Below are 14392 nucleotides of genomic sequence, written 5' to 3'. Positions count from 1 at the left end.
GATATGAAGAAAGAATTCAAGTGAATTCTCATCCCACATCATGTATTTTTAAAGACCAATGTATTAAAATTTCCTTGTAAAAATCACAATCTTCTTGAGAACTGGAATAGTTTATGGCAGAGCATGCTAAGAAATTAAAAAGAAAGCATGAGGGAAAATACTAATTGACTTCTGGCACATTGGCATCATGTGAAGTACGTACAACAAAGCAAAGCAGAAGTAAAATTTAAGGCAAGCGACACACAGAACTATAACATAAATGCAGATTTCATAGTGTTATTTCTAATATACAAAATCACAATATGTTTTTGCAAGTTTATTATGATTTTTATTTCCTTAAAAGCAAAACAAAAGGTGCACGTCCTTTAAAAGTCTAGCAATTTTTTAAAGATTTTATTTATTTATTCATGAAAGCCACACAGAAAGAGGTAGAGACACAGACAGAGGGAGAAGCAGGCTCCCTGTGGGGAGCCCAATGCAGGATTCAATCCTGGACCGGGACCACACTCTGGACCACACCCTGAGCCAAAAGGCAGATGCTCAACCGCTGAGCCACCCAGGCATCCCTAGCCATCTTTTTTTTTTTTTTTTTTAAGTTTCATTTAAATTCCTTAGTTGGGGCTTCTGGGTGGCTCAGTCGGTTAAGTGTCCAACTCTTGGTTTCAGTTCAGCTCATGATCTCAGGGTCATGAGACTGACCCTGGAGTGGGGCTCCACACTCAATGTGGAGTCTGCTTGAGATTCTCTCCCTTTCCTTCTGCCCCTCTTCCCACTTGTGGGCACACTCACATGCTCTCTCAAATAAATAAATAAAATGTTTATATTCCAGTTAGTTAATGTATAATATTGGCTTAAGGTGTACAATATACTCAACACTTCCATACTATAATGCCTGGTGCTCATTGCAAATACCTTCTTAATCCCATCACCTATTTAACCCATCCCCCCCACCTCCCCTCTGGTAACCATCAGTTTGTTCTCTATAGTTGAGTCTATTTCTTGGTTTGTCTCTCTTTTTTCTCCTTTTGCTCATTTGTATTGTTTCTTAAACTCCACATATGAATGAAATCATATGGTATTTGTCTTTCTCTGACTTATTCTTAGAATAAGACTCTCTCTAGCTCTATCCATGTCATTGTAGATGGCAAGACTTCATTCTTTGTTATGGCTGAGTAATATTCTATTATATATATATATATATATATATATATAATGGAATATTATTTGTATCCTCCCCCCACCCTTCCCGACTCTCCCCCTCCCTCCTGACCAGATTCAGGCATTAATGGTTGAAGGTTTGGTCCCTCCTCCCTCACTCTCTTGACACCCCCCCCCCCGCTTCCTCCTCCAGCCTCTCTCGTTTTTTTTTTAATATCAATTTATAGCATTTTTTTTATAAAAGCCTTTGATTTTTGTAATGGGCAGAGCCCCGCCCCGGCCCAGGCCTCCCTCCATCCTGCCAGGTGCCCCACAGAGACCAATAACATTTTGAAACAATAAAGTTTTTTGGGAAAAAAATATATCCATTCATTAGTTGATGGACACTTGAGCTGTTTTCATAATGTGACTATTGTAGATAAAGGTGCTATAAACATTAGGGTGCATATATGACTTTCAACTATTATTTTTGTATTTTGGGGTAAATACCTAGTAGTACAACTGGTGGATGGTAGTGTAGTTCTATTTTTAAGCTTTTGAGGAACCTCCAAAATATATAACTAACATACCAAATGAATGGTATTACTAATAAGGGAAACTGGGTGTGAGATATAAAACTCTCTGTATGAGCTTCTTAAATTTTTCTAGATGAGACAGAACATGGAAGACTCCTAACTCTGGGAAACGAACTAGGGGTGGTAGAAGGGGAGGAGGCAGGGGGTGGGGGTGACTCGGTGGCGGGCACTGAGGTGGGCACTTGACAGGATGAGCACTGGGGTGTTATTCTGTATGTTGGCAAATTGAACACCAATAAAAAATAAATTTATTAAAAAATAAAATAATAAAATAAAATATTAAAAACATTGAAAAATAAATAAATAAAACTGTAATAAAAAGGTCTATGTGAAATACAACAAAATGGACTGTTTATATGAAAGGAATGTCATAAAATAAGTATCAAATGAATATATTTGGATCGTTTTGATTATAAAATTAGCATATGGAAAACATTTACTATATGCAGTAAGTTAACAAATTTATGTTAATTATTTTGTCTAATCAATTTGTACAGAAGAGAAAAACAGGGTTAGAAAGATCTCTTGGTAGTCTTTAAACTCATATCCATAAGAACTTGAGAGTCTCCAAAATATTTAGAGACATTTCTGTTCAATGAGAGTTTTCCATTATGTTGGATTTTGTCTGGATGATAGTTGTACTTGCCTCCTGCCCTGTGACTGACCCAAGTGATTATCTAAAGTGAAAACATTCAACATGTAATATACTTGATCTGACTTCTTTCAGGTTGGCCTGTTCAAATTTTAAAGTAAGAATTTATGGATACCTGTGCTCAGTGGTTAAGTGTCTGACTCTTTGATATTGGCTCATCTTAAGAACTCAGGGTCCTGGGATCAAGCCCCACATTTGGGTTCCTGCTCAGTGGAAAGTCTGCTCATCTCTCTCCCTCTGCCCTTCCCCTTACTTGCGCTTTCTCAAATAAATAAAGTCTTTAAAAAACTAAAGTAAGAATATTTGGTCTGCATAACATAGTTACTGGTTTAATTATTTTTACTATTTATACAGATATAATTGTTTTGCGGTGATAGTTTTCAATTTAAATAAATTCAAAATTAGTCTTTAGTTTGCTAAATCATATAATAGAGACATTGATTTGCCTTTGTGAACATGACATTGCACACTGACATAATTTTTTAAAATGCAGGTAAAATGTGGTCATAGCACATTGTACTTATGTAGAGTTCAGAGTCACAGAACTAGCTAGTGGGATATTGAATTCTTGCGATATACAGTGACACTCAGGAAATATCAAGTAAAGAAAGAGCTTGCTAAACTTTTCTTATATTTGGGTCCAATGCAATGAACGGATCTGATTTTTGCACAGCTCATTAGTAAGTATAGAAGTAAATATGCAATAAAGAACAGTACATTTTAATTTGCCAGTATTTTGCTTATGAACAGGCTCTCAAATGTTTTGGCTCATCAGAATATTGGATCAGTTTAAGAACAATTTCTTTGTTAAAACGAAAAAAAAATGACAGTGATAAATGAATGCTTCAGATAATGGTGTATCACACTGGATATCCAACAAATAAAAAATGATTTGTGGAGGGTGAAGTATAAAAGTGTATCTTTCTGCTAATAAATCTAACAACAAAAATTTAGTTTCAGAAATTCAATACTATGTACCAAATCAAAGTAACATTGATAATTTAAATTATATCAGTTGTGCAGTTTTGTTTGTATTTAATTTGTTGATTATTTGGGTTTTATGGTTTTTGTAAGAGCCATAAACGTAAAATTTTATACTACATTTTATGTTTGAACATAACTGAAGTAATATTATGATATAAAAGGTTTTTTAAAAACTTGTTCTTCAAAGGTATTTGAACATAATTCACAGTTGAGAAGCACTATACAAATACTCTAGTGGAGGTGTTTTCAATGATAATGGATAAATATCATGCCCTCACTTGCTTTTTAAAAAATAGCATTGCCTAATTGCAAAAAGATAAGAGCAATAAATTCATCATTTTTATTTCAAAGCTCTTTCACCACCTACTCACATAAGATGGAGTTTAACTAGAAATATAAAATATTTACACTCCGGATTCTTGTCAAGGAGAATAACCTCAGATTCACTCTCGAGTCTCAAAAGCTCTATGGAGAGAAATAATATGAATATAAAATTACCTTAAGGATATACAATCCATCTTTTCATATAGATCAGTGCCTCTCAGTCCCAGCTGCATACTAAAATCACCTAAGACACTTAAAAAATACTGATGTCCGGGTCCCATCTTGAGCTATTCTGATTTAATTAGTTTGATGTGAGACATGATATGTTTAATAACTTCCCTTGTATGATTCTAATTAAAAACCAAAACTGAGAACCACTGAAACAGAAACTCTGAACCAGTGCTTCTCATGCTGTCTGGCTGTTGGTATCACAGGGGGGTGCTTTTACAGTATCAAATCTGATATAACAAAACCTAATATAAATGAAAATTCTGAAGCCACATCCTCACCTCCCAAGTTCCTAATTTAATGGCTCTGGGGTGGGGCCCCATGCACTGGTATTGTTTCACAGCTCCCACAGGTAATTCTAATGTGCAGTCAGACTGAGAGCCACTGATTTAAGACCTGAACACCTGGAACATCGTATAGACTCCTGTAAAATAAGAACACCTGGACAAATTTGTCTACTCTATTTATTATAAGGATGTTATTCATTGTATTCCATAGTGAAAGAAGTTCTTTCTGGTGTCAGAAGCAGGGAGAGTTAAGCAACTCTAAAGACATGTCTTTGCTTTTATTGCATGGACACAATATTGCTGCTAAAAAGCTTAGAGACAAGGGGTGCCTGGGTGGCTCAGTCAGTTAGGCAAGTGACTCTTGCCTTTGGCTCAGGTCCTGATCTCAAGATTGCGAGATCGTGCCACGTCAAGCTCTATGGTCAATGTGGAGTCCGCTTGAGATTCTCTCTCTCTCTGCCCCTCCCTCCCTGTATGCAGACTCTTTCTCTCCCAAATAAATACAATCTTAAAAAAATAAATAAAAAGCGTAGAGGCGTTCATGGCCAATGCTTAGCAAATGTGGCACCTATTTGGTGGAAAAACTTCATGCATTTTTATCTTCCATTTTCTTTTTTAAATTATTTATTTATTTAATCATGAGAGAGAGAGAGAAAGAGAAAGAGAAGCAGGCTCCATGCAGGGAACTGATATGGGACTCGATCCCAGACTCCAGGATCATGCCCTGGGCTGAAGGTGGTGCTAAACTGCTGAGCCACCTAGGGCTGCACCTATCTTCTATTTTCTAGTCTTATTTTACCCTGTCCCCCAAATCCTTATTTACTTTTCATTAATCACAAGTCTCCTTTTTTTGTTGCCTATCTTGACAAGTTGTCTTCAGTGATTTCTACAGCTGTATGAGGTGCAAAAAATGAAGGTGAGAAGGTAAAGGGAGAGAGGAAGATAAATTCAAAGATTTCTATAGCATATTCTCAACTATCTGCGGAAGCAAGAACACATACATTGAATATAGGTTTTTCATTACCTGGAGAGAACTCAGATTTCCCTGATTGGTTTCATACAAAAGTCAATTTTAAATACTGACATGTAAGTAGCCCAAAGACAGTTGAAATTTGAGGTAGTAATGCAAGATAATAGGATGAATTTGATTGACTACCCAGTGGTATTAAACCTAATTCAGTTGGTTTTTAGATTACCCCAAATGCATTCCTGGAATAGGAAACTTTTTTTTTTTTTTAATGAGGTGTTTAAATTGTTATGTAGTACATTTCATTACATAAATCCAGTCTTTAACTCCAGAGAGAAGTATTCAAACTGTGAATTTATAATTTAAGAAGATATAATTAAATATTGATCCTTAAGTTAGAGGATAGCCTACTTAAATGAAACATTGTATTAATTAATTCATTCATTATTCATTCAAACAATATTTCTTGAGCTCACTACTGCTGGCCTAGTCTGAGACAGGCTCTCTGCTGTATACTGGGAATCTAATGGTAAACAAAGTAGACACAGTCTCTGTTCTCATAGAATCTATACTCTAGATCAGAACAGACTTAAATAAACATAATTAGAAATGCATATTTATTTAGAATTGGTGGGAAAAAATGCTCTGGAGAAAAATGTGCAGTACTATGGAAGGCTAAACCAATGACAGGGGATAGAATTGAAGTTTGATATGATCTCCTTCAGCACTAGTTTCTCTTGTGACTAAATTTGGATCAAAACCTGAAGGAGAATGAATGGTTATTAGGTGGGTAGTATGAACAGGTCAGGGGGATTGGGAAGTGTGCTTTAGGTAGAGAGATTAGCATTATACCCAAGTCAGTAATAGCATAGGAATCTCTCTATATATGTGTATATTCATGCATTTACTCCCATATGGCTTCAAATCAATCTAATAGACACCCAACTAAAACTTTTCAACTCATTTGTACTTGCTAAGACTTGCACTGGCCACTGAGGGGGACAAGACATCATCTTTCAAAATAGACACATAATAAGTTGGAAGAATGTCTGAACATTTTCAGGTGTGTATCTCCTGTAAAGGGAGAAAAGTAAGGCAAGACGAGGATGCTTTGAGCGTCCTAATTTTTCCACACAGATGTTACACTCCCACTCCTATTCACTGGAAGCTGATGCTGTAGGTAAAACTCTGACACATTTTTATAGGGAGAAGTCAAAAGTCCTGCAACCTAAATTAGATTCTTTAGGACCTCAGAACAAGTCCCAGGAGGACATGACAATAAAGCGAATCATCAGTCTGTATTGTCAGAGTCCTGATTATGATCTGATCATAATTTCTGGCCAGGATGGAGGTTACAAATTCTTACATTTGTGTATAGTCCAGACTGTTCCTATGGGCTGCAAAATATCTAATTCTCTACATTATTTACTGGGATGGCTCATGGGCAAACCAGACTCTACATCTGAAATGTAACTCTTGACCTATTTCTAAAAGGTCACCCATCCTTCAAGGGTCTCTTCCCTCAGTACATGCACCCCTCATACAATGCTGCTCCTGCCAATGAAGACAGTTATACCTGAATCAGTTCTCACCTCTAGCTCACTACTTAACACTCCAGTTTTAATTCCATGCACAGTGCAAATCCATCCACTCCTTTGTACCAGGTGATGATGACCTGTCCTCTGTGACCACCTCCTTTATCTCCCATTTGGACGATTACAATAGCCTTCTAACTGGTTTCTTCATGTTCTATTTTGTGTCTTTCCAATCCTTTCTCCCCAAATACAGATTTTAAAAAAAATTGTTTGTTTGTTTGTTTTGAGAGAGAGAGCACGCAAGTGAGGTAGGGTAGAAAGAGAAGGAGAAAGAGAATCTCAAGCAGGCTCCATGTTGAGTATGAGGCCTGATGAGGGGCTCGATCTCACGACCTTGAGATTTTCTCTATACTCTGTGGTTTTATACACAGCTATATCTCAATTTCTAATTCCATATATTTTTAATTGCTTGCTTATTATTTACTACTCTCACTAAAATGTAAGTTTGTGAAGGCATGGGATGGAGTCATGGTCAGAAGATAAGTTTTAAATTTGAGCAGGAGCCAGTCCAAAGATTGGTCTTTTGCACCAAGCAGAGGGACTTGGATTTTATCTTGGAGCAAGTGGAGAACTATTGAGAGAATTTAAGCAAGGTGATGGCATGTTTAGAATTTGATTCAGAAGGCTCTGTGTAGTCCCTGATGGAATACAGATAAGATAGGAGTAAGACCAGAGGCAAGGAGAGTGTTATCCCTGAGTTGATTCACATGAGAGAGGTTGGCGGTAGATCTAAGGCATAGCAATATTACAACAAGAAACATTTTTAATAAGCGAGAATACAGTATCAAGTGGTGTACCTGGGTGGCTCAGCTGGTTAGGTATCCAACTCTTGATTTCAGCTTGTATCATGATTTAAGGGTTCTGAGATTGAGCTGCACATGGGGCTCTGTGCTCAGCATCGAAACTGGTTGAGATATTCTCAATTTCTCTATCTCTCTGCTCATCCCCCCTCCTCTCATTCTTGCTCTCAAAAAAAAAAAAAAAAAAAAAAGAATATGGTGTCTATTAATGGCTGGGTATCCTGTGAAGCAGTCTTTAAGGTGGAGGTTAGGGTGTCTTATTTTTACTAAGGGGTGCTCTTGGGATCAACACCTGAGAGAAAGAAGGGAAAGGAGTATATTGGTATAAGGAGAAGTCAGGTTGTGATGCAGAACCAGTTGATGGCTAAGGCATCAAAACAAGACTGGAACAAGCCCCTTCCCCTCCAAAGCATATGCTCTTTACTGTGTCAATTAAAAAATGGTGGTTTCCTTCAGCCTCTACAGAAAAGCCAATGAGGCTAGGATATACAAGTGTTATTTGAAGATAGCAGGTAAGAATGCCCAGGAAGTCTGTCACATTTCTAATAAGGTTTTAGTGGCCAACACTGTGACTGAAGTCAGACTTCCATGTTGGAGCAGTGGAAAATATAAGTGAATTACAAGCTGTGTATGCATAAATTGCAGGGAACACATTTCTGGCAGGATGGCATTTTAAGATGGAGGGAATTGAATATATTTATTTTATAAAGGACAACTCAGAGAGAGGAAGATGTAGATACAATGAAGGGAGGGAATTATCAATGGAACCAGGGCTCCCAAGGAGGTAGAAGACAACAAAAAAGTTGGAAAGGAAAATAATACCTCTTTTTAAATATAAAGCAAGAAAGTAAAGCTAGCATTGAGCATTAGTTTTGGCTGTGAGAGGCAAAAAATAAAAGCTCCCATATTACTTATGTTTCACAGATTATTCTTATAGTCAGAATGTACTTCCATATTCTAAGTAAACATAATGCTCCCATGTTTATTTGTAATACAAAAGATATTCTATCTCATGAAGAAGTCAAACAATTGGAAAAGAACAATAAGTTGGGAACTTCCAGGACAAAATAAAGATGAAATTTGAAGTGAGATAGAAGGAGGAAGAGGAAATAGAACACAGAAGAGGAAGTGGAAGCAACAAGTCAGAGTAATGTTGGCAAATCCCTTCAGGGTGAGAATGGCTAATCTTGTGTCTCAGGAGCCTAGAACAAAGACAGAGAAAACCCTGCCTTCTGAGCTGGTGTTAGGAAATTTTGAACTACGCAGAAGTCATCTATTTCCTCAATGATTCACATTCCTTAAAGAGGGAGTTCTCACTTGGTCTAGAATGGTATTAATACAGCAACAACAACAAAGACAGATAATGGATAAATAACAGAGAGATAATCACCCATCTTAAAAACTCAATGGTGTTCATATTTCCTAATTCAATTAATGGACTCTTTAAATCTGGATGGTATTGGATGGCTCTTGGCCTGTGGTTGACTAAGATGATGGACCTGTGGCAAACTGCAATGTCTCCCAGCTGGAATATGCTTGCTGTGCTTGTTTTTGAATAGTTTTCATCCCTGAAATGGATTCCTTGCAATAGGGTGTGAAAGAAAAAGGGAAAAGGTCCATGCTTCCCACGTTAAGCACTTGTGGTATCTGAGCAGTGGCAGGCAAGTGGCAGTCAATGATGACAACTTGATTCTTGAACTTTGAAACAGCCTCAGAAAATTCTGAAAACAGAATTTTGCTTGCTTTAAAAACTATTTGAAAAACTATTAAGGTAATTAATTTCAGGTTTAGTCTCATTCATATGAAAAGACTTGAAAAGCATCTCTCCCTTCCCCTTTTGAGTCAGACTAGTCAGAGGCAGTAAGCATGGTAAGGTAAAGACCAAATTTATTTCTAGATTGTTACCACATAGCTAGCCTCGTCAAGCACTCTGAAGACCTCACATTCTGAATCTGACAAATGGGAGACTTCAGCCTGATAAATTTGAAAATATCTTTCCTCCCTAAAAAGTTTTCTATTATCTGAATTTGAGTAATTGCACAGCTAGTTCAAAGGGCCACTTTTATATTGTTCCATAAAAATGGAGTATACACTTTTAGGTTTTATAAATGTGATATATTTCAAACTGCCATTGAACAAACAGCTAATGAGAGTTTATACACAAAACATCTCACTGGAGACAAAGGGTTACCTAAAAGATAATATAATGATTACCAGGAAATTAAATTATAAGGGGTATTTCTCTATGTTCTTCTTTCCCGGCCCTTAAGAATAAACTGAAATCTGAATTTCTTTTTCTTAGGACTCCTCCTTTTATAAAGCATCAGTGGTTTTAGTAGAAGTAAGTAGTCTTGAAACTAATATCTAAACAGTTCTCCATGTCCAGAAGTCTATATTAAAACCAGAATTGTGGGATGCCTTGAGCATCTGCCTTTGGCCCAGGGTGAGATCCTGGGGTCCCGGGATGGAGTCCCACATCGGGCTCCCTGCATGGAGCCTGCTTCTCCCTCTGCCTGTGTCTCTGCCTCTCTCTATATATGTCTCATGAATAAATAAATAAAATCTTAAAAAAAAAAAAACAGAATTGACTAGCCATATTAAAGAAAAATGGCTTAGATTAGAAGACAGTAATAGGTTATCTAAAGTGCAAAGCGATTCTCAGTTGCTCTCCAAAAAACTGGCAAGGTTTTGGCGCTGTCTCCAGTTGTGACTTAACAAATGTATTTATGCTTTTTTATCAGAGTGGTTTTTCAACAGGAAGTTTCCAGCTCTGTAATTAGAAATCCACAATGGAAGCTCTGACATTTAATTACAACACTGCTAAGACAATAATAATAAGAGGAATACCAAAGTTGAATGCAGTGTTTCTTGACACACCTCTGGCTACCTTCTTATTGGCTGGGAAACAATTATATATGACTAGTAAATAATCCATACAGAAATGAGTGTGTACAAAGGCAGCATGCATTTACAACAGGTACTTCTAGTCAGACCAAGTTCACTCACTGTTGCCAATTTCAACTAAAACGTTATGGGCAGTAACCACGGAGAACCTCATCAGAGATTGCTGTAGACTCAAAGAGGCCTCCTCCACCTTCTGGACTTCCAGCAGCTTCTACCATTCCAGATTGGCTCAATCTTCAAAGGAGAGGCAATGGCATTTTATCCCCTACAGATTGCTGGTCTGGTTCTTGGGTTCTTTGGCCTGGTTGGGACTCTTGCCACAACCCTTCTGCCTCAGTGGAGGGTATCAGCTTTTGTTGGCAGCAACATTATTGTTTTTGAAAGGCTCTGGGAAGGGCTCTGGATGAACTGCGTTCGACAAGCCAAGATCCGGTTGCAGTGCAAGTTCTACAGCTCTTTGTTAGCTCTCCCACCTGCCCTAGAAGCAGCCCGAGCCCTTATGTGTGTGGCGGTTGCTCTCTCCTTCATCGCTTTGCTCATTGGCATCTGTGGCATGAAGCAGATCCAGTGCACGGGCTCTAATGAGAGGGCCAAAGCGTACCTTCTGGGAGCTTCTGGGGTCCTCTTCATCCTAACCGGCATTTTCGTTCTGATTCCTGTGTGCTGGACAGCCAATATCATCATCAGGGATTTCTACAACCCAGCCATCCACGTGGGTCAGAAACGAGAGCTGGGAGCAGCCCTTTTCCTGGGCTGGGCGAGCACTGCTGTCCTCTTCATTGGAGGGGGTCTGCTCTGTGGGTTCTGCTGTTGCAACAGAAAGAAGCAAAGACACAGATATCCAGCCCCTGGATATTGTGTGCCACACACAGAGAACCGGAGGAATGTGACAGTGCTTAATAAGACTTCCACCAGTTATGTCTAATACCTGCTTTCGGCTCAAACTATGGATTACAATCAAAGTGTTTTATAGAGTCCTGCCAGACACTTGTAAGTATGTCAGGCACGGGAACTTGCTTTATGGCTGCATTTAAATTGAGATGAAAGTATAAAGGGTATATAGATTGTACTTTGTCACCTGTGGGAGGAATAGAAATGACTTGCTTTGGACATTCTGACCTCATATGTATTAAAAGCATTTACTGTTATTAGACACAAATAATCCCCATTCCAACTTGCATAGTCAAAAATCAGGTATATCCATATCCTTAGTATAGTGATAACTACGGTTTTTTGACAATCGTATCTCATCTGCTAAGAAATGAAAATTTTATTGCAATTGATAATACACAGCAATAAAACATATTCTAAAACAAAACCTAAGTTATTTTTCCTCCAAATTATTTCTTGTATTAATACAGTAACAATTGAAATATAGAGTTTTTCTTTCTTAAGCAATTACTCTGAAAAATAATAGATATCAAACAAGAATTTTTAATTGAATTTATCAAAATACGGAGATGTCCATCTAATGAAAAGATTTGATATTCCTTTCAGAAACTCAAATGCATCAGTAATTAAACACTTTTAGGGGAAAGGGGAGCCCTGATTTCTCTTAGGAAATTTATGAAAAGGTTTTAAAGCACCTAATTTATACAATTAAACTTTCCTGGGATTATATATTCAAGGGAAAATAATTGATAAATGAAAAGTAGTATGTTTAATAACCTATGATTTGCACCGACACAAACAGAAGTTATCTGTCTTGATAAGGTACATCAGTACAAGGCTGTGAATCCTCAACTCTCATCAAGAGGAAATACACTCCTAATTAGGGAATTGAGGTTTGGGTGTTGAATGGAATGGTTTCTGTTCCTTGTTTTATTCTTTAGTCATTGTTCAGGTCTATACACGCGAAGTAAAATGAAGAATTAAGGTAATGATTCAGGCAATTAGTCAGGCTAAAATAAGTACCTCCATTTTACTCTGTAATAAATAAATAGGTATGGCTAAAGCATCTTGTTTTGCTTGAATTATCTGTATTATTTTCTCAATTCTGCATTTCTCTTGCATATAACATGCCATATTTAATGTGCCAATATCAGCTTTGAAAGTATGTGTGGGGTCAGGGAGGATGAGGATATGAGTATTTGTGGGGCAAATTCACTCCTATGGGTCACATCTGAATATCTCCAATATCTTGTGAACCAATCAATGTTTATATATCCAACTCTTCAATATTGTGTTTATTTTATAATAAAGTTATTTAATTTTCAGTGCATATTTGCAATGAATAGATTAAATTTGTTCACCAAATATTTATTGCATGTCTATCTTTAATAAAATAATAGAATAAAATAATTACATATTTTCAATTATGTTGCTATATTTCACTGTGGGGTCAGTTTCAGAATGAATTTCTATCCTTAGAAGACCATCTAATAACTCTGAAACATTAAATCAGAGGTAACTCAAGACTAGATGTTAACATCAAACCCTCATTCTATTCTATAAACCACCAGCAAGGCTTCAGTAAGTCAAACCCTTGGTAATATAAAACTATATTTAAAAAATTAGCAATATGTAATGATAAAGTTCACATAAATGTAAATGTCTTCAAATGATATGATAAAATAAGAAAAACAATGATTTAAACATATTTTTTTTCCCTAAGATTGTTTTCTTTTTCAAACTTCATTCCAAAAAGCCTAAATTTTGGGTGTGTTGAAAAGGTGTCACTTATCATATATACAGGCAAATAAGTACAAAATCAAGACATGCAAGATATAGGCTTAAAGGTTGCCATGGAATCATTTGTCTTACCTTTTGGTACTAAGAGAAGTAACTAGACATCCATGATAGGTTCCAGAGACTAAATGAGGGATGTTATCTTACTTGCCAGGGGAACAAAGAGTAAAAAGGTGTAACAGAGGGTAGAATCACAAAAATATTGATAAAATTAGCCAATGAATTGGGGCAAAATTTCAAGAACTAAGAATTCTTTTGTTTGCTCTTTCATTAATCAAAGTATACTTTTGGAAGAATGATTTATATTTTTTCCACTGTGCTGTGATGTTTTCCCTATTACAACAAAAGAAACCAGTAATTTAATGAATTTCAAGAAACATTATGGATGTAAATCTCATACCACAAACCTAGACATGCAAGAAATGCATCTTTATTTTCTAAAATTTAACTTAAATTCAACTTGTTGCACATTTTCCCACTTATTACACATTTCTTAGGGTCTTGTGTAGGGCTAAGCAGTGCTTGGGGTAATAGGTTCATGGAATCAGTCCATGATGATTCATACAGGTCAATCCATACAGGTGAGTCCATACATGTCACTGAGAAGATGTATATTATACTTGCTCACATGGTCCCTTTAGACTTCTCAGCTCTGTCAATTCTTTTTTTGAAAAAATATTTTATTTATTTATTCATGAGAGACACACAGAGAGAGATAGGCAGAGATACAGACAGAGGGAGAAGCAGACTTTCTGCAAGGAGCCCAATGCAGGACTCGATCCCAGATCCCAGGATCATGCCCAGAGCTGAAGGTAGAAATTCAATCACTGAGCCATCCAGAAGTCCCAGTTCTGTCAATTTTTTATCATACTTGGCAATCTTTTTTGAGACTCTCTAGTTCTAGGCTGCTTAAATCAGAAGATTTCAACCTTGGCTGCATATAAGAATTGCTAGGGGAATTTTGAAAACTACCAGTGCAGCCAATGTCAAGATGACCTATGCCATTTCCTAGATTCATGGCAAAAGCTTGACCTGTTGATTTGGCTACCAGATATCAACCAACCATGGTGAAAGAAATTATCCCTTCTCCTATAAGTGTTTTATTTTTTGATATCACCTCCACAAACCTCCTCTTCTGCCATTGTCAAAATTTTTACAAAGTGTCATAGAGGCTTAGACTTTCAGAAACAAAAGTGCATAAAGACTAAAACAGTTCTAGGTTATTTTGAC

General features: G+C 36.9%; 1 protein-coding gene across 1 annotated transcript; it reads left to right on the top strand.

The window, feature by feature from the left end:
- Positions 1–10280: 10280 nt before the first annotated feature.
- On the top strand, positions 10281–12687 carry CLDN17 (claudin 17). Its single transcript, XM_077878697.1, has one exon. It carries the CDS (start codon positions 10725–10727, stop codon positions 11397–11399), a length of 675 nt encoding a protein of 224 aa, XP_077734823.1. The 5' UTR covers positions 10281–10724; the 3' UTR covers positions 11400–12687.
- Positions 12688–14392: the final 1705 nt, after the last annotated feature.

The sequence above is a fragment of the Canis aureus genome, chromosome 30 (assembly GCF_053574225.1).
Source record: "Canis aureus isolate CA01 chromosome 30, VMU_Caureus_v.1.0, whole genome shotgun sequence".
NCBI lineage: Eukaryota > Metazoa > Chordata > Mammalia > Carnivora > Canidae > Canis > Canis aureus.
Note: the sequence above shows the minus strand (reverse complement) of the source record. Positions and strands in the feature narration are given on the sequence as shown.